General features: G+C 41.0%; 1 protein-coding gene across 1 annotated transcript; it reads left to right on the top strand.

Annotated features, from left to right (window-relative positions):
• e2f4 (E2F transcription factor 4) lies at positions 1–21,347 on the top strand. Its single transcript, XM_084171238.1, has 10 exons — positions 1–458; positions 3,342–3,451; positions 3,652–3,813; positions 8,202–8,245; positions 8,366–8,430; positions 18,635–18,926; positions 19,035–19,205; positions 19,378–19,425; positions 19,664–19,708; positions 19,831–21,347. The coding sequence occupies exons 1-10, from the start codon at positions 303–305 to the stop codon at positions 19,944–19,946; spliced, it is 1,209 nt and encodes a 402-aa protein (XP_084027364.1). The 5' UTR covers positions 1–302; the 3' UTR covers positions 19,947–21,347.
• The last annotated feature ends 885 nt before the right edge of the window (positions 21,348–22,232 follow it).

The following is a 22,232-nucleotide window of genomic DNA, read 5'->3' as shown; positions in this document are numbered from 1 at the left end:
AGTTTCACTAACCAATTAAACCAACCATCCCAGCATACTTCGCGTGTGCAACGGCTTCTGACTTTATGCACATTTAAATATTTTGTTGGCCTGTTCTGGATTAATAGGTCAAGAATCTGGACCGGACCATATTGGATTCTCCTACCATTACCGTGCAAAGTAGTTTATATAGTCAAACAAAGCACAGCGAGTGAAAGGGGCTACCTGCTGTAGCTAGCTGACGTTAGCATTGGCTAGCAGGTGAGTTCGGGACTAAACCGGGAGGCAGCTAGCTACGGATCTGAACAAGACTTCCTAATCAGATGGAACTGGAGTCGGGAAGAACCGAACTTGGAGCTATGGGAGATTCGCTTCAACCTCAAACCCCAAGTCGACACGAGAAGAGTCTAGGATTGCTTACAACCAAATTTGTAACTTTGCTACAAGAGGCCAAGGATGGAGTTCTAGACCTGAAAGCAGTAAGCATGCCTCACTCTTTGTTGTTGGCACGCGGATGTTAATTTACCTTGTGTGACTAGCAGCATTGCTAGCGGCCAGCTCATCAGTGATACATTGGGTCAAGTGTTTATTCTATTTATGTCTAACGAGGTCATTGAATAGTTCAAAGCTTGTTTTAGCTACCTAGCCCTTCCTCTAAACTTACGAAAAGTTGGACGTGTGTGTTGTGAACAACATTAGCGTGACCAACAATAGTGCAGGAAGCCTTCAAAATAAAAGTCGCTATTGAAACTGATGCAAACGGTTACTAATAGTGGAGTCATGCCACAATTGGACTAGATAATGCTAAACAAAGTTGGAATTTTGTACTGTGATGTAAATTCAACAAAAGACAAGGTAATTTGACAACAACACAAAAAATTCAGTTGTCACACTGGATGCATTAGACTTCAGACTTGCATTGGGGGCATACTTACAGTGCATTCGGAAAGTATTCAGACCCTTTGACTTCTTCCACATTTTGTTACGTTACAGCCTTATTCTAAAATGGATTAAAACAAATATTTCCCTCATCAATCTACACACAATACCCCATGACAAAGTAAAAACAGATTTGTAGACATTTTTGCTAATTTATATAAAAAATAAATAAATACATACCTTATTTACATAAGTATTCAGACCCTTTGCTATAATACTCGAAATTGAGGTCAGGTGCATCCTGTTTCCATTGATCATCCTTGAGATATTTCTATAACTTGATTGGAGTCCACCTGCGGTAAATTCAATTGATTGGACATGATTTGGAACGGCACACAAGAACCCGATTGTCTTGAGTTCCTCTGTGGAGATGGGAGAAACTTCCAGAAGGACAACCATCTCTGCAGCACTCCACCAATCAGGCCTTTATGGTAGAGTGGCCAGATGGACCCCACTCCTCAGTAAAAGGCACATGACAGCCTGCTTGGAGTTTGCCAAAAGGCACCTAAAGGACTCTCCGACCATGAGAAAAAAGATTCTCTGGTCTGATGAAACCAAGATTGAACTCTTTGGCCTGAATGCCTAGCGTCACTTCTGGAGGAAACCTGGCACCATCCCTACGGTGAAGCGTGGTGGCAGCATCATGATGAGGGGATGTTTTTCAGTGGCAGGGACTGAGAGACTTGTCAGGATCTAGGGAAAGCTGAACGGAGCTAAGTACAGAGAGATCCTTGATGAAAACCTGCTCCAGAGCGATCAGGACCTCAGACTGGAGCGAAGGTTCACCTTCCAACAGGACAACGATCCTAAGCACACAGCCAAGACAACGCAAGACTGGCTTCCGGACAACTCTCTCAATGTACTTGAGTGTCCCAGCCAGAGCTCGGACTTGAACCCGATCGAATATCTCAGCGACGCTCCCCATCCAACCAGGCAGAGCTTGAGAGGCTCTGCAGAGAATAATGGGAGAAACTCCCCAAATAGAGGTGTGCCAAGCTTGTAGTGTCATACCCAAGAAGACTCAAGGCTGTAATTGTTGCCCAAGGTGCTTCAACAAAGTACTGGGTAATGGGTCTGAATACTTATGTAAATGTGATATTTCAGTTATTTATTTTTAATACATTTGTAAAAATTTCTAAACCTGTTTTTGCTTTGTCATTATGGGGTATTGTGTGTAGATTGATGAGGGGGAAAAAAACAACTTAATCCAATTTAGAATAAGGCTGTAACGTAGCAAAATGTGGAAAAAGTCAAGGGGTCTGAATACTTTCCGAATGCACTGTATATTGCAATGTACAGCCTTACCTATGGCTCTTGGGTTCATGAAATTTGATATCAGCCTACTCAGTGACACCCACAGATTACAATTCTAAGGAGTTTACACAAATATTAGCGACTTTAACTGTGGGAAATCACCTCACAATTCAGTCTATTGTGCGTATTAGACATTCATATTGCAATGTACAGCCTTACCTATGGATCTTGGGTCCATTAAATGGTACGGGACTCTGAAACCACTGCAAAATCAGCAACATTAAGGTCACAAGTCAAGTTATGTGTATTGAACATTCATATTGAAATGTATAGCCTTACCTATGGATCTTGGGTCCATGAACCATAAGGTAGGCTGATACCCCATTTCATGGACCCAAGATCTATAGGTAAGGCTATACATTGCAATATGAATGGCCAAGACGCACAATAGTCTAAATAGTAAGGTGATTTCCCACAGTTAAAGTCCCGCAATAAGAGCTACGACATTCATATTTGTGTAAACTCTTTAGAATTTGTCGCTCGTGCTAATGTTGTTCACAACGCACATGTAAAGTTGGCTAGCCAGCTAACTTGTTCTATTCTGCCCCCTGCAGACTCACTGAAGCAAGCAAGGCTGCACATTGTTGTTATGAACTGGATTTGGTCAGCCAGCAACCTGTTACTTGTGTTCAGAAACCACAACCTGGTGTCAGACTCAGAGCAACACACACAGACTTTTATGTTGAATACAAATCAAACCGCAAGTCACCATTTAACATGGGTTCAATTATGCTGACAAAACCGTGCTCTTTATCTAGGGTAGGTCCCTGGATGTGTTGTTTAGTTTAGTTTAGACTGGGTGTGACAGACCACAACGGAATAGATGTCATCCCTAGCAGCAATGAGGATGAACCATCAGTTATCAGCACTAGCCATATGTTTATTGCTGTAAGTGCTTGTTGAACACAAGCATGAAACGACACTCCGCTATTTGTGACTTTGCCGCTATTTGTGACTTTGCATCTCATGAATAGTGAAGCTCCCTTGATGTTATATAATCTACTATGTATTAGTCCTTTTGTTTCTCACGGTGGAATTGGTCAATGGACCCCCAAATTGCTGTATACACTGATGTATGAATAACATTGACCACTCTTTCTCTCCCACAGGCAGCAGACACCTTAGCTGTACGACAGAAGCGCCGCATCTACGACATCACCAATGTGCTCGAAGGCATCGGATTGATCGAGAAGAAGTCCAAGAACAGTATTCAGTGGAAGTAAGTCAAGGACATGCAGAGGAACATGCATTACGAGCTCTGTTAGTAAATCTTGGGTGGCACCCCTTGCCATTCACAAACTATTAGCGTGTTTAAGCTGTCCTCAGATAATGAGCGTTCCTACCTATGCCTATCCCTTGACTGTTGTCTAGTCTATGTGTGTGTTATCTCTTTGTGATACCTGTGTTTCCTGTCCCCAGGGGTGTTGGGCCTGGCTGTAACACACGGGAGATAGCTGATAAGCTCATTGATCTAAAGGTAGAGCTGGATGATCTGGACAAGAGGGAGCACGAGTTGGATCAGCAGAGGGTCTGGGTCCAGCAGAGCATCAAGAACGTGACGGACGACTCACAGAATAGCCCATATCCTTCACTACAATCCCTCTATCTAGTTGTCACAAAGCTTAGCAGATGGGTTAAGGTGCACTGCACCCTAAAATGCTTTTGATCAGTGGTCACCAACCAGTCAATCCCCAAGGCATTCCTAGTCGATCACCAAACATTTCTGTAAAAAACGTTAAAGCCTTGCTTTTCAATTTTTTAAATTTGTTTTGCGCTGTTGGCGGTAGGTGCACTTGATTCAGCAGCCCTAGCACCGGGAAGGCAAAGTGTACCCATTTTGAACCATTTCATGTGTCTGAAGGTAGAGCTCCACCCAGAAAGCAAGTGAAGTGTACCTATAGGCCTACCGCTGGCCAATCAGATAGCTCAGATCACCATGTCTGTAGAGTTTCCTCGAGCCATAGACTGTAAAAAGAAGCCTCGAAAGGACAGCAAAGTTGATACTGTGAGATTTCAAAACTCTTAAAACCATGACTAGAGTTTTTTTTTTTTTTTTATGTGTAAATTCATGTTAAAGTTGTTATTCAGCAATGTCAACACTTTTTCAACACCTTTTTATAAGCCATAAAATTGACATTCTCCCTACTTCCACATGCTAAAACCAGCACTGCAGCTGCAATGAATGAGTATAGCAAAGTGTTCCGATAAGCTTGCGTTGTTATTATTAGCGGCTTGTGTCTTAAAAAAAAACAACATTTTTGTATTTATTTGGTGTAATTTGTACGCCCCCTTTTCTCCCCAATTTCGTGATATTACGATCTTGTCTCATCGCTGCAACTCCCCAGCGGGCTCGGGAGAGGCGAAGGTTGAGTCGTGCGTCCTCCGAAACATGACCCGCCAAACCGCGCTTCTTAACACCCGCTCGCTTAACCCGGAAGCCAGCCGCACCAATGTGTCGGAGGAAACACTGTTCAACTGACGACCGAAGTCAGCCTGCAGGTGCCCGGCCCGCCACAAGGAGTTGTTAGAGCGCGATGAGCCAAGTAAAGCCCCCCCCCCCCCCCGGTCACAGCCGGTTGTGAGACAGCCTGGGATTGAACCCCAGGCTGTAGTGATGCCACAACACTGCGATGCAGTGACTTAGACCGCTGCGCCACTCGGGAGGCCACGTGTCTGTTTTTTGATATCGAGGAATATTTCACTTTTTCTAGTCATGGGAGTAACAACATGAATTGGTGCTTGAGGCAGAAATAATGCAGTGCGACTTGAGTTTCAACATCAGCTGGAAGACTGTCCCCTTTTCACGGCAGAGGGACGGTGAGTCGGGTGAGAGGCAGCCTCACGGCTGCTCCCTCCCTCCCTCCCTTCAGACTGACCATCAGATGCAGGCCATCAGTCGAGTAAAAAAAAAAAAATACAATTATTATGCTCATTTAGCTGTGCCTCACAAGTAAATTGTTATCAGTGTGATCATATACCTACATTTTTTTCATATAATTTCAAAATTGTCTGATAAGAACAACATTGGCAGGGCAATTCAATCATAGCCAATATCCAGTATTGGTTCTATAGTTGGTTCTATAATGCACAACTACATCACTTTTTTAAATCAGGTGATGTTGCATAGGCTTACGTTTTTTAAGCGGTAATTTAAAAAAATCTGAGTGATAGATCTCGGCTTGCATTTTCACTCAAAGTGATCTTGACTCAGAAATGGTTGGTGACCACTGCTTTAGGTGGTAGTGATCAGATTTTTTGCTCAATGCTTAGCTCTTAAATTCATGTTGCAGTAGTAAATACTTTTTTTTTAAAATCTAACCTTTATTTCGACAGGGAGTCATGCTGAGATTGTCTCTTTCTCAGATAAGCCCTGCATACATGTCAATACACATAAAAAACGCATCAATATACACATCAATATTCACATCCATACACTAAAAGCAAAACACAATCATGGAGAACAAACACATTCTTCAGTAAAAAGGTCCTCAATCAGCCTTTTCAATTGTCCTAGAGGCACCAATTCATCTAATTTTAGAGAGCCTATTCCACAAGTAAGGTGCAAATAAACTAAAAGCAGATTTACCTAACTCAGTGGAGATCAAAGGGATCTCCAGAGTTAGCCATCCCATGTCTGGTATCTTGTACGTCTATAAGTTAACAATGAAGTAAGGTAAGGCGGAAGCAGGGTTTCCATTAGGAAAATGTGGCGCTGGACATTTGAGCGGCAACATTTTAATTTACCAGACATTGGGTGCATAAACTGATTAGGGCGTCCACCCACGGTGCTCAGAATGACAGAAATCACATTTAAATTATGGTAATTCATAACAGAACATGCAAGTCCAGGATACAACGATGTGCAGTCCTTGTTACCAAATTCTGATGTGCACTTTGAAGATGTTAGAATAACTGTCCACATTTACTTTTCCTCAGCCAACAAGAACGAACGAGTAACGAACTGCAAAATCACTAGCCTCTGTCAATCTATTATCCCCCATAGTAGAAAAGTTTAGCTATTCTATTGGTCAGCTTGTCGAGAAAGAAATAGGCTATTCCAAACAGATTCAGGGACAGTTGTGGGAAGATGGATCCCAAATTCATACAACCAGTAGGCCCTAGGCTACATACAAATAACAACTGTGGGAAGCGTTTCAGTCAACGTTCAAACTAGGAACACCATCAGAGAAAACACACGGGAGAGATTTTATAGCTGCTGTGTGAAGAAAAAGCTCAAACGAAATGAACATTTGGTACAACATCAGAGAATGCATAGAGGGGATACATTTTTGTAGCTGACTGTTGGAAAAGTTTATTGCAACTGATCAAAACGTTTAGCTTAAAATATTTGTATACATTATAAGCGCAACAATGCGTACAAAGCAGTAGGGCTAGGCGCAAATGTTCGCTCCATAATGAAATGAGTAGAAAACACCTTTGTCAAAAGTTCATGTGACATACGTTAGAAATTATGAAAGAGAGGAGATCTAATAGGCTACTTTGAAGCAAGGTAAGACATGCCTCATATGTATTAAAACGTTCAGGTTTCAAACAATTACAGTGCATTCGGAAAGTATTCAGACCCCTTCCCCTTTTCCACATTTTGTAACATTACAGCCTTATTTTAAAATCGATGTAAATATTTTTCCCCCTCATCAATCTACACACAATACCCCATAATGACAAAGCAAAAACAGGTTTTTAGACATTTTGCTCTTTTGTCCATATAATCTCATAATGTAGGCTAGAGCGCACGTGCCAATACCAGAGTGGACACACACTATATAATGCAAACATTTTTGGTGTGAGAACAATCAACAGTGTTGAAAATGCGATGGAAACCCATTTAACTTGTATTTTTTTATTCGGTACATGGACATTTTACCGCAAAAGGTATTTTTATGTGCACTAGGTCATCACACACAGCCTTTTTATCTGCAACAAGTTAATTTGATTGAAATACATCTCTGGTGGGAAAATGTGCATATTGTTTTTATGCTGATTTTAGAATATTCGCATGAAAATCTGTCGTCAACCCAGCTACTGATTCCGCAATCAGGAGCAGAAAGCGGCAGCAAGAAAGGCTCAAGCAAATCAGCCCCAGTGGATTTTTTTGCATCAATCTTAAGCAAGGCATCTAGCACATCACAAGTAGAAAGTTGTTGAAATAAAAAGATTCACTGGAAGTTGACTGATGTTCCAAAGAGCCAACTGGAGGCTGGGAGAGGGAAGCGCAGTCTACTGACTGACAATGGTCAATTTAACCACCATTTCTTTCAAATAAAAAGCCTGTTGAGAGAAAATGCTGATTTAAAAGCATCACTTGTTTCATTTTTCTCAGTAAAGATGCCAGTCTGACAACTTGCTTAGGCAGGGAAGGAGAAGAATTTCCACGCTTGAGTGCATTAACTGTTTTCCAAAATTGATGGATCACCAGCAGTCTGAGAGAACTTAGAAAGTAGCTTGATTTAGCTTTCCTTAATTGAGGAAGTACATTATTTCTCAATTGCCGAAAACGCTGCCATTCAGCTACCGAGTCAGTTTTTCTAGCCTTGGACCAGGCCTGATTTCTCATCATAATGAGGTCTGAAAGTACTATAGAGAACCAAGGATTTGGTCTATATTTAACTCCAAGGCATTTAAAGGGGGTGTGTTTGTCTGCCAGAGATATAAAAATAGATGAAGTTCTAGAGCTAATTCAGGGTCCGGCATGCATCTTATAAAGGGAAGCTTCGGCTGGGGATATTTTACATTTTGTTTATTTCGCTTCATAATTATACGAGGATCAATGTTTTTCTGTTTGGTATCTCTAATACATGCAGTAGGACAGTGATAACTGATGTCATTAGCAAAGACACCACTCAATAAGTACTTGTGGGGGCTATTTGTAAAAATGTGGTCAATCAGCGAGGAGTTTGCTGGGTTTCTTACATTAAATACAGAAGCTCTTTCCCTTAACACAAACACACTATGGCTTATGTAAAACACGAAGACCTCTGCAGTGCATTCAAAGGTAAATTTCTCTCATACATTTCTTATGTCTTTCTGTCAGTTTTTCCCCCTTTTTTTTTATTCTGCTACCTCCTTTGTTTATTTTCTTCCCACTCACCCCATCTCTGTTTGGTCTCCACAGGTGACACCCTCCTAGCAATCCGCGCTCCCACAGGCACACAGTTGGAGGTGCCCATACCGGAGTCTGTAAGTGTTTGCACTATAATAATACCCGTTTCAGACATGTGGTATATTACCGGGAAAAAAAAGTGCTATGTTTATATGACCCCCTTTCAAACAGCCCCTTATTTACTTATTTTTGCATTTTTGGAATTTTTTGCATTGTAATTTCAGAAAATGTCCATCTGCCGCTAATGTTATTTCCTGGTTGTAAAAATTCTACACTGTTCGCTCAATTTCAGTTTACACTGTGAAATATATTTTAAATAACAAAAAATATAGTTTTTACAGCCGTTTGAAGCTGGTTGAACAAAACTGAAAGTAAAAGGCTCAATGCTTGCTAGTAACAGATGACATTCATATACTGACTATCTCTGAAACTCACTTAGATAATACCTTTTGATATAGTGGTAGCAATACATGGTTATAACATCTACAGAAAAGACAGAAATGCCAACCGGGGTGGTGTTGCGGTCTATGTTCAGAGCCACATTCTGGTAAGGCTTAGAGGATCTCATGTCAAATACTGTTTGAAGTAATATGGCTACAGGTTCACCTGCCTCACCTAATGCCCATTCTTGTGGGGTGCTGCTATAGACCACCAAGTGCTGACATTCAGTGTCTGGATAATATATGTGATACAGTATCAACAGAGAGGTATATTTTCTGGGTGATCTAAATATTGACTGGCTTTCATCAAGCTGCCCACTAAAGAAAAAGCTTCAAACTATAGACAGTGCCTGCAACCTGGTTCAGGTTATCAGTCAACCTACCAGGGTATTTACAAACAGCACAGGAATGAAATCATCCACATGTATTGATCACATCTTTACTAATGTTGCAGAAATCTGCTTTAAAGCAATATCCAAATCCATCGGATGTAGTGATCACAATATGGTAGCGATATCTAGGAAAACCATAGTTCCAAAGGCTTGACCTAATATTATGTATAAGAGGTCCTACAACAGGTTTTGTAGCGATTCCTATGTTGATGATGTAAAGAATATTTGCTGGTCTTTGGTGTGTAATGAGGAGCAACCAGACGCTGCACTGGACACATTTTATGAAATGTCTTATTCCAGTTACTAATAAGCATGCACCCATTTAAGAAAATGACTGTAAAAACTGTTAAATCCTTGTGGATTGATGAGGAATTGAAAAATGTTATGGTTAAGAGGGATGAGGCAAAAGGAGTGGCAAATAAGGCTGACTGCATAACCGATTGTCAAACCTATTGCAAATTGAGAAATAATGTGACTAAACAGAACAAAAAGAGGAAACTATACTATAAAACAAAGATAAATTATATAAAGAATTATATTAAAAAGCTTTGGAGCACCTTAAATTAAAACTTGGTCAAAAAGGCAAACTCAGCTCCATCATTCATTGAATCAGATGGCTCATTCATCACAAAACCCACTGATATTGCCAACTACTTTAATGATTAAAAAAAATGTCATTGTCAAGGTTAGCAAACTTAGGCATGACATGCCATCAATAAACGCTGAACCTACACATCCTAGAATAACTGGCCAAATTATGAAAGACAAGCATTGTTATTTTGAATTCCGTAAAGTGAGTGTGGAAGAGGTGAAAAAATCATTGACGATCAACAATTACAAGCCACCTGGGTCTGACAACTTGGATGGGAAATTACTGAGGATGATAGCGGACGATATTGCCACTCCTATTTGCCATCTCTTCAATCTAAGTTTACAAACAAGTGTGTGCCCTCAGGCCTGGAGGGAAGCTAAAGTAATTCCGCTACCCAAGAATAGTAAAACACCCTTTTTCTGGCTCAAATAGCCAACCAATCAGCCTGTTACCAACCCTTAGTAAACTTTTGGAAAGAAATGTGTTTGACCAGATACAATGCTATTTTACTGTAAATAAATTAAGACTTTCAGCACGCTTATAGGGAAGGGCATTCAACATGCACGGCACTTACACAAGTGATTGATTGGCTGAGAGAAATTGATAAAAGATTGTGGGAGCTGTTTTGTTAGACTTCAGTGCGGCTTTTGACATTGTCGATCATAGTATGCTGCTGGAAAAACGTATGTTATGGCTTTACACCCCCTGCTATGTTGTGGATCGAGCTTTACCTGTCTAACAGAACACAGAGGGTGTTATTTAATTGGAGCTTCTCCAATATAATCCAGGTAGAATCAGGCATTCCCCAGGGCAGCTGTCTAGGCCCTTTACTTTTTTCAATCTTTACTAATGACCTGCCACTGGCTCTGAGTAAAGCCTGTGTGTCTATGTATGCAGATGACTCAACACTATACACATCAGCTACTACAGCAAGTGAAATCACTGCAACACTTAACAATGAGCTGTAGTCAGTTTCAGAATGGGTGGCAAGAAATAAGTTAGTCCTAAATATTTCAAAAACTAAAAGCATTGTATTTGGGACAAATCATTCACTAAACCCTAAACCTCAACTAAATCTTGTAATGAATAATGTGGAAATTGAACAAGTTGAGGATACTAAACTGCTTGGAGTAACCCTGGATTGTAAACTGTTATGGTCAAAACATATTGATGCAACAGTAGCTAAGATTGGGTGAGGTCTGGCCATAATAAAGCGCTGCTCTGCCTTCTGAACAACAATATCAACAAGGGAGGTCCTACAGGCCCTAGTTTTGCACCTGGACTACTGCCTAGTCGTGTGGTCAGGTCCCACAAAGAGGGACTTGGGAAAATTACAACTGGCCCAGAACAGGGCAGCACGGCTGGCCCTTAAATGTACACTTAGAGCTAACATTAATAAATGCATGTCAATCTCTCATGGCTCAAAGTGGAGGAGAGATTGACGTCATCACTACTTGTTTTTGTAAGAAGTATTGACATGTTGAATGTACCAAGCTGTCTGTTTAAACTACTAGCACACAGCTCGGACACCCATGCATACCCCACAAGACATGCCACCAGAGGTCTCTTCACAGTCCCCAAGCCCAGAACAGACTATGGGAGGCGCACAGTACTACATAGAGCCATGGCTACATGGAACTCTAGTCCACATCAAGTAACTCACGCAAGCAGTAAAATCAGATTTTTAAAAAACTGGTAAAAATACACCTTATGGAACAGGGAGGACTGTGAAGAGTAACACACACACACAGGTACAAACACACACATTCTAACACACATAACATACACACACGTACACCTGGATTGTGTGTTGTAGTAGAGTAGGGGCCGGAGGGCACGCACTTAATGTATTGTGAAATCTTTTGTAAAATGTATTATAATTTATATTACTGCCTTAATTTTTGGAAGAGGAATGGGGATCCATAATATATACAAATATCCAGCAACTTTGCACAGCTATTGAAGAGGAGTGGGACAACATTCAACAGGCCACAATCAACAGCCTGATCAACTCTATGCAAAGGAGATGTGTCGAGCTGCATGAGGCAAATGGTGGTCACACCAGATACTGACAGGTTTTCTGATCCACGCCCCTACCTTTTTTTAAAGGTATCTGTGACCAAAAGATGCATCTGCATTCTCAGTCATGAGAAATCCATAGATTAGGGCCTAATTTATTTATTTATTTCAATTGACGTACACATCACTGACAAACTGAAATGGTCCACGCAGACAGTGTGGTGAAGAAGGCGCAACAGAGCCTCTTCAACCTCAGGAGGCTGAAGAAATTTGGCTTGGCACCTAAAACCCTCACAAACTTTTACAGATGCACAATTGAGAGCATCCTGTTGGGCTGTATCACCGCCTGGTACGGCAACTTCACCGCCGCAACCGCAGGGCTCTCCAGAGGGTGGTGCGGTCTGCCGAACGCATTACCAGGGGCAAACTACCCGTCCTCCAAGACACCTACAGCACCCGATGTCACAAGATGGCCAAAAAGATCATCAAGGACATCAACCACCCGAGACACTGCCTGTTCACCCCGCTATCATCCAGAAGGCGAGGTCAGTACAGGTGCATCAAAGCTGGGACCGAGAGAATGAAAAACAGCTTCTATCTCAAGGCCATCAGACTGTTAAATAGCCATCACTAGCACATTAGAGGCTGCTGCTGCCTATTGAAATCACTGGCCACTTTAAGAAATTGAACACTAGTCACTTTAATAATGTTTACATATCTTGCACTACTCATCTCATATGTATATACTGTATTCTATAATATTCTACTGTATCTTAGTCCATGCCGCTCTGTCATTGCTTGCCTATATATGTATATATTCTCAAATTCCATTCCTTACTAGATTTGTGTGTATTGGGTATATGTTGTGAAATTATTAGATATTACTTGTTAGATATTACTGCACTGTCGGAGCTAGAAGCACAAGCATTTCGCTACACCCGCAATAACATCTGCTAAACACGTGTATGTGACAAATGAAAATTGATTTGATTTCCTTATTTGAACTGTAACTCAGTAAAATCTTTGAAATTCTTCAATTTTGGTTTTGTGTAGTTAGTTTATCCACTGACTAGTGCTCTATGATATGACCTAAAAATCTAGATTTTTCCAAAGTTATGGCCGATTCACGATATATATCTCAATTGTTTTTCTAAAATGTTTTCTCTAAATAAGCTTTGTTGTACAATTAAAGGCCAAATACACTGCATTTCAAACAGCAATAATCTAATGAATTCAGGGCTTATAAAATTATACCTAGGCTAAATATAAGCCTTCCACAACAATAAGACCCACTAATAATTTAATTATTTTATTAAAATAGTTTAACCTGTGTTAAACTTAGCATTTATTGCTTTTTTGCAAAAAATTACTGATAAGGCTTTCAAGTCTGTCTATGAAAATGTAACCCGAACCATGCATAATGCACATTCACTGATAATGACTAACTTCTTGTAGCAGGCATTATAGAAATGTAACACGGGTCTCATGAACACATTTTACAAAACATAGACTAGACCGCTAGTATAACAGTCTTTGTCTAAAATGCTGCTAGTGGTACCGCAATGCCGCATGCAACAGAGTATTTCATTTACCAGAATCAATGTTCATTGATACGCCTGTTTTAGTAGTGTCTGGTCTGCGTGCAATTTGAGGAGATGAGACATAAAAAATGTATCTTAAGAAAGGTTAACTTCTGCTCTATTACACTAAAATAATGTCTCAATGTGTTTCGGTGTGCATATGACCGATTCTGTTGGACCAAACCTCAAATGCAAATAGCGACTTGAAACCGGTTGTCAGAAGTTCTCTCTCATCTTTGTTGTTGTGAGTGGCAAGGGAGGGGCTTGGTTTGTGTGCAAATGGGAAGGTTCATACAGCACAGAAGGAGCAAAAGGGGACAGACCAAAAAGACATGAGAACAAGTGGACATAAACGCTCATAAAGACGAGAAAAATCAACAATTTACTTGACTCTTGCGATACAGGCATTTGGAATATCACGCTAAAACATACATTCAAATTAATTTGATATATCACCCAGCCCTACCACTGTCTACCGAATTTAGGAGAATAGCTAAATGACTGAAATCTAGCTAGCTCACTGGCCAGGCAGTAGCCACTACTAGCCATTTAATTGTGAATGACCTATTTTATTTATTTTTTATCAAGCAACAGACAGTTTGTGGAAATGTAAAGATAACAATTAGTGGACTTGTTTTATGAAAGATCGGACAGTGAAACGTAAATAGATTGGTAGCTAGCTGTTGAGGCTTTCATTTATTTCTCAAATAATTAAGCTGAAACTAGGTTTCCCAAGTCATTCAGTGCTTACTGTTCATGCCGGCGAGCAAGCTACAGATGGCTCTGCAGCACATCTGTGTGACGTCCACACCCAAGAAGTCTCAACCAATCACCCAATGTAACTTATGAATATTAATGACTTTCCCTCCGGCTATCCTACGAAAGAAAATGTTGCTATGGGTACACTCGCAATGGCTGCCAGACCAACCATTATGCCATCGTTGACTTGAATGAGGACACCCATTCTATTTATTTTATTTCGATGGTAGCACATGCAGTCAGGAGTGAAGGAGAGGAGAGAAAGTGTTAAAAAATATGATACAGTATGTATCTGAATGGTCCACCACCCAAATGACATCCAGTCAACATGGGCCAGCATCCCTGTCGAACGCTTTCGACACCTTGTAGTCCATGCCCCGATGAATTGAGGCTGTTCTGAGGGCAAAAGGGGGTGCAACTCAATATTAGGAAAGTGTTCCTAATGTTTTGTACACTGTGTGTATATCCTGTCTATCTATCTTATCTATCTATACTGAGTATAGATATAGCTACTAATTAGAAATGTGGAAGCACACAAATACATCTAGGAGCACAATTGAAGGCCAATTTGTAAATCGCTCTGGATAAGAGCGTCTGCTAAATGACTTAAATGTAAATGAAAGTACACTACATGACCAAATGTATGTGGACACCTGTTCATCAAACATCTCATTCCAAAATCATGGGTATTAATATGGAGTTGGTCCCCCCCTTTGCTGATATAACAGCCTAAACTCTTCTGTGAAGGCTTTCCGCTAGATGTTAGAACCTTGCTGCGAGGACTTTCTTCCATTCAGCCACGAGCATTAGTGAGGTCGCGTGATTAGTCCTGGCAAGCAGTCTGCATTCCAATTCCTCCCAAAGGTGTTCGATGGGGTTGAGGTCAGGGCTCTGTGCAGGCCAGCCAAGTTCTTCCACACCGATCTCAACAAACCATTTCTGTATGGACCTCGCTTTGTGCACGTGGACATTGTCATGTTGAAACAGGGAAGGGCCTTCCCCAAACTGTTGCCACAAAGGTGGAAGCACAGAATTGTCTAGAATGTGATTGTATGATGTAGCGTTAAGATTTCCCTTCACTGGAACTAAGGGGCCTAGCCTGAACCATGAAAAACAGCCCCAGACCATTATTCTTCCTCCACCAAACTTTACAGTTGGCACTATGCATTCGTGCAGGTAGCGTTTTCCTGGCATCCGACAAACCCAGATTCGTCCGTCGGAATGCCAGATGGTGAAGCGTGATTCTGCTCCAGAGTCCAATGGCGGCGAGCTTTACACCACTCCAGCCGACACTTGGCATTGCGCATGGTGATCTTAGGCTTGTGTGCGGCTGCTCGGCCATGGAAACCCATTTCATGAAGCTCCCGACGAACAGTTATTGTTCTGAAGTTGCTTCCAGAGGCAGTTTGGAACTCGATAGTGAGTTTTGCAACCGAGGACAGACTATTTTTACGCGCTTCATCACTCGGCGGTCCCATTCTGTGAGCTTGCGTGACCTACGACTTCACGGGTGAGTCGTTGTTGCTCCTAGATGTTTCCACTTCACAATAACAGCACTTACAGTTAACCGGGGCAGCTCTAGCAGGGCAGAAATTTGACGAACTGACTTGTTGGAAAGGTGGCATCCTATGACGGTGCCACATTAAAAGTCACTGAGCTCTAAAGTAAGGCCATTCTACTAGAGATTGCTTGGCTGTCTATGGAGATGTCATTGCTGTGTGCTCGATTTTATAGACCTGTCAGCAACGGTGTGGCTGAAACAGCTGAATCCACTAATTTGAAGTGGTGTCCACATACTTTTGTGTGTGTGTGTGTATACAGTGCCTTAGGAAAGTATACAGACCCCTTTACTTAAAAAAAAAAAAAATACGTTACAGCCTTATTCTAAAATTGATTAAATAAATACAAATCAGAAATACCTTATTTACATAAGGATTCAGACCCTTTGCTATGAGACTGGAAATTGAGCTCAGGTTTTTTTATTTTTAATACATTTGCAAAAATGTCTAATAACCTCTTTTCACGTTATCATTATAGGGTATTGTGTGTAGATTGATGAGAAAAAACATTTATTTAATCCATTTTAGAATAAGGCTATAACGTAACAAAATGTGGAAAAAGGGAATACTTTCCGAATGCCCTGCGTGTGGTATATATGTATGTGAGTGTTTTAACCAAATAGGTCCCACTGTAACGCCGGGTCGTTTTGGATTAACCCCTTAGAAGTTGTGTGTTTGAGTTGGGTTGTACCATTGGATTGGTCTATTTCTTTTGCATCTGTAGATACCAACCATTAGTCTGTGTCATTTAACGGGGGCTGAGCTAGAGCGGTGTTTGTGAGAAAACGGAGTCCAAATGGTTTGAGCTACAAACTATTAAAAGCTACATATGAAAAGCTGAGTTACTCATGAACGCGCACGTTTTGCTCTATGACGCTCACAAACCACACGAGTCATTAGAAGGTTCTTCTGCATAGATGTAGGAAATGTGTCTAATTTGTCTATAATACTGTAATAAGCTCACATAGTTGCTGTCACAAACTCAACTCCACACAGTTGTCACTGACTAGTTGGATATTCATTTCCCAGTGAGCAAATTTCTGTACTTACAGCATTCATATAAATTCATTTTTATCAGGATTTTGCTTTGGCAGACCTTATGTTTTTAATTGACATTTGTCAATTAAACTCATGAATGCAATAGTTTATGTCCAATTGTTGTGTGTTCTACTTGTAGCCCTTGTTGCCCTGAGAATAAAATGGTAAACAACTTCATTGTGAGGCTAAATATAAGGGCTGGACATGCAGATAAATGAAAGTCTGGGTAGGTTAAGGCGGTATCCAGATTTTCATAGTCATACCGTCATAGCACACAAGGGGTGTGCTGAAAAACACAAGAAAATCCCATTGGGCCTCTATTACCAGAATGCTAATTAAATTAGCACAAACTAATAGCAAAATCACATAGACGCTGTTAGCGAACGAGCAAAAACAAACAAACTAATTGCAAAGAGAGGCAAATCCAGCTCATAAAGTTATACAATCATAGCTAGTAGCTACCAAATGTTATTTTCGGTGAGTGTGGACATTTACAAGCGAAAGTGAACGAGAAAATTCTGCAAATGAAAAGTTGTGTAGCATGCTTTTCTGAAGGAAGAGCAGCATGTGTACAAGGAGCAGATGGGAGAAGAATGGAGGAGGGGGGAAAATGGCAGCTGTACAGAACTCACCCAGAGCGCTTTGCTGGCAGAAAGCCATTAAGATATCTGATGGCAAACATTTAGTAGTGAATTGCATATAAGTGTAACTTCATCACCTCATGTGCGGCGCACAACAAAGACTCGCCAATAGATATAGAACACTACGGAGTCAACAGTTTGCTTTCTCCCATTGTGCTATTTACAAACAAACACGTGACTGGCTCAACTGTTCTGGGGAACTACGGTAAGCTTAATCATTTAAAATAATGTGACGGGTGAAATGAAGGAAGCAATCTGCTTTATCTCCTAAGGTATTGCACAAGTTGACTGCAGGTAATAACTTAAAAAGTAACTACAAATATAAAAACAAAACATAAAATAAATTGTTTTGAAAAACCATCCTGTGGCTTTTCACAAATAGCCGGGTATGTGGTATACCGTCCAAGCCTAGTCTCGGGACTGATAGGGTTAATGATAGGTTTTTGGAGGGATCCATGCTTAATCAAGCACAATATTCTCTTAATATTTTAGTCATTAGGTGAGACAAAAATGTTCAGCTGCCCCTTTAAGGGACGGGCTGTTAACTGGGCGCTTGCTTGTCTGTGAAGGGAAAAAAATTCAGACTGCGAGGTCTCTTCCCTAGCAGCAGACAGTTGCAGCAAACTCAAACATTGGAAAAACAACCTAGTGTGTGAACAAAACGATGTAACTGGCCAAGAAACATAAGGACAAAGTCACACTTCAGTAGCCTTTCTTGTCAATTCAACCAACTTCTACATGTGGGCTTTGGATGGAAAGAAAACTGTTCCCAAATGCTCTGTGACCACCCACCAACATGGCTGGTGAAATAGACATACCCGCCAATGCCAAAATCTTACCAGAATTTTGCGGTATTAATTTTAGGCACTGTTTAGGTGGCTTTTCTTTTGCCATATTTTTTTTAACCCCCTACTCCTTTCAGATATACCAAAAGCAGTTGAAAAGAAGCAGGCATGATAAATTAGTGGGATTTTGGTCTGTTTATAAAAACGATTCTCCCCATTGTCTCACTGTCCTCAGACCATGGATCTCCAACTTGGATTTTGGCGAGCTACTGGTTGTGCAGGCTTCTGTTCCAGCCTAGCACTAATATACTTTTTAAAAGCAATCAACTAAATGCAGTCTGGACAACGATTATATAAATCAAGTTTCAGTACTGGGGTGAAACAAAGGCCTGCTACACACACAGCAGTGCTACAGAATCTGAGTTGGAGTTCCCTGTGCCACTACCATGTGTCTGACTCTGAGTGACTGTTGGCAGGTACTGAATGGACAGAGGAAGTATCAGATCCGTCTCAAGAGCTCAGCAGGACCCATTGAGGTTCTTCTAGTAAACAAGGACCCGTCCAGCCCGTCTCCAGTGGTACTGCCCGTCCCCCCACCAGAGGACATGCTCCAGAGCCTGCCAGTGCCTGCTTCTGCTGCTAACCCAAAACCAGCACCTGCTGCCCCCTCCCAGCCCAACCAGCCTCTGACCCCCTCCTCCAACCCCAGTTCTGCCACACTCTCACCTGCCTGCACAGCTACTACCAACCAGGCAGTCACCACCGCAGGTACGATTTGGTCTGAAAAAGGGCAGACTACTTACTGTATGGTGTCTTTATCTGAGCATTGGAATGGCAGCAAAATGTATTTCTCATATCATTGTCCTACTTTTACAGTGTCCAGCAAAAACACCAGCACACTGACTGTTTCCACACCCACTACAAACACAACTGCCCAACCGACACCCCTGTTGGACACCCAGCCTCTCCAGTCCTCTGCCTCATTGGATGTCTTCTCTTCCTCATCTTCAGCAGTCTTCGAACCAATCAAGACTGACCCCTCAGAACGTAAGTGTCACCTGCTGTTTCCCTAAGAGCATAATGCTTCTCTATCCTGCTACAAAATCATACAAGGGGGATACCACAGAACTACAAAATATACATCAGTTGGTTTATTTAGGGCGTGTGCACTCATGTTATTGAGTGAGTGACTATAATGTTTTCTGTCTTCTGTTTGTAGTGCTGGATTTCCCCAAAGAACTTTCTGATATGTTTGACCCAACTAAAGGTAAAGATCACCTATTGGAGTTATTTTGCTATGGCAAATGTTATCAATGTATAGGCAATTACTTGAGATTATAGATGTATGAAAAATGTATGCACTCACTAACTGTAAGTCGCTCTGGATAAGAGCGTCTGCTAAATGACTAAAATGTAATAGATACCAGAATAAGTGTTTTGCACCTTAATTCTAACCCCTCATCCTCATTCCCCATATCTCTCCCTCACACTGTCTCTCGGGGTAGAGATCATGAGTGCAGACCTGTTGGAGGAGTTGATTTCTTCTGAGGGTAAGTTGACATGCATACAGGTCTGCTGATTTGGATTTGTGGATCAGTAAAGATATACTGAACATATCACAAGTTAAGAGAGGAGTGTATTTTTTATCTCTTTGTACCTCTTTCTTTCCCAGTGTTCTCTCCACTCCTCCGTTTGTCTCCCCCTCCGGGTGACCATGACTACATCTATAACCTTGACGAAACCGAAGGCCTTTGTGACCTCTTTGATGTTCCTATCCTTAACCTTTGACCTCTGAGCTGAGTTCCCAATAGTGTTTAATGTAAGGAAATCTAAGAACAAACCATTTTTACCATTTTATATGGAAAAGACAAATGAGTGATTCTATTTTTGGATCCCTGTGTATTAGAAGATTGTTCTGTGTAAAAAGAAATGTTTTGATGTCAGTCTGACCTGACCCTCTTCTTTCTCTTACCGAAATCGTTCCCAAATCTTTCCACTAAACATTGGCAGGAAATGTTTCAGGGCGTAGTGGCTCTAGGTTAGATGAAAAGGGGGGGGGTAAAGAAATATTGTCCTCTCTGAACTGATGATCGCTCAGGTGAAATGCCTTATTTTCATACTGGTCTGTGATTTAACTATATTCCCTCCATCCATCTATGTTTTGAAGTAAGTTACAAACTGGCAAAAGCAGTCATCATCGCACTCTGATCCTCATCAACAGTGTCAACAGATTCAGAGACACCCAGGCAACTGCACACACTCGTACAGTACGCGTGAATGTGTACACACACACAGCTGATCAAATACGCACTGTTGTTCTGTGTATATAGAGAATATATATATTTTGTATTACCAGCATTTGTGGCGTTAAGTGTGTAATGAACTCCATGTGTAATACAGTGAACCAGGGTTCCAGACGAAGACATGATAAGAGAGAGTTTTAGGTGTAATGCACATTGAACTAACTGCAACATGTCTATCATTCACCTTGGTGCCTTTGCCTTGTTTTGTCATTGTTTTCTTTCTTACCCGTTTCACTCACATTGTCTGTGGCACTCCTTGGTTTGTCTTACAATTATGTATATAAATGTGATTTTATTTAGTCTGTATGTAAAAGGAAATGTTTGTTTCATGTATTTTTTTAACAGATAAAATCATTAGTTCCTATAAAGTATGGGTGCTGGTCTAGCGTCTTTGTATATATCACTCTGATCCGTGTTCAATAGTAAAGGTCCCGCCACATGCTTTCACCATGACTATGGAAATACAAATGTTGACTTTGTGTGAGAGAATATTTGTTTTTTATTTCATTCTGTTCATTTGTTTTCATTCCTTCCCAGAGTACATTGTTTCCTTTTGTATTATAGAATATCATTTATTTTGTATCTGTCAGATATATTACCGATTTGGGTGTATAAAATATATTCACAAAACGATAATCTGTATCAAACTGCTCTCACATCATTGCACTTTACAACACCCCAACCTGTTAGGATTGCACCATCTCTCGTTTGGGTGGTGTTGTCAGTTCACTGAAGCCATCAATGCCCAGGGAATTCAAGCAGAGTCTGCTTACATGTAACATTGGATGTGTTAAGAGGCTCAGAGGATCTACAGTGTCATTGCATTTGTAATGTTGGTTACATTATATATGAAAGGAATAACAAAATAAAACATTCTGTCCATTTCCTTTACTCTTATCTTATTGTTGTTGGCAGAGAAGGCCACATTGCAGGTAATGTTATAACTGAATATGGATAAGGAACCCTAAATAAAACTATGATGACTGCATGAATTGAATTGTGAAAAATTCCCCAAACATGCGCATTGGCTATTGCACAGCTTTATGTAGTAGGCTATCTATACTGAGCAAAAATAGAGAAGCACCTTGCAACAATTTCAACGATTTTATTGAGTTAAAGTTCATATAAGGAAATCAGTCAATTGAAATATATTCATTAGGCCCTAATCTAGGGATTGCACATGACTGGGCAGGGTCGCAGCCATGGGTGGGCCTGGGAGGCCCACCCACTGGGGAACCAGGCCCAGCCAATCAGAATTTATTTTTCCCCACAAAAGGGCTTTATTACAGACTGAGATACTCCTCAGTTTCATCAGCTGTCCAGGTGGCTGGTCTCAGACAATCCCGCAGGTGAAGAAGCCGGATATGAAGGTCCTGGACTGGCGTGGTTACACGTGGTCTGCGGTTGTGAGACCAGTTGGATGTACTGCCAAATTCTCTTAAACGATGTTGGAGGCAGCTTATGGTAGAGAAATGAACATTAAATTCTCTGGCAACAGCTCTGGTGGACGTTCCTGCAGTCAGCATGCCAATTGCACGCTCCCTCAAAACTTGAGACATCTGTGGCATTGTGTTGTGGGACAAAACTGCACATTTTAATGTCCCCAGCACAAGGTGCACCTTTGTAATGATCATGCTGTTTAATCAGCTTCTTGATATGCCACACCTGTCAGGTGGATGGATTATTTTGGCAAAGGAGAAATGCTCACTAACAGGGATGTAAACCAAATTTATGCGCAACATTTTAGTGAAATAAGCTTTTTGTGCATATG

This window comes from Coregonus lavaretus, assembly GCF_964263955.1.
Source record: "Coregonus lavaretus genome assembly, chromosome: 11".
NCBI classification, from domain to species: domain Eukaryota; kingdom Metazoa; phylum Chordata; class Actinopteri; order Salmoniformes; family Salmonidae; genus Coregonus; species Coregonus lavaretus.
Note: the sequence above shows the minus strand (reverse complement) of the source record. Positions and strands in the feature narration are given on the sequence as shown.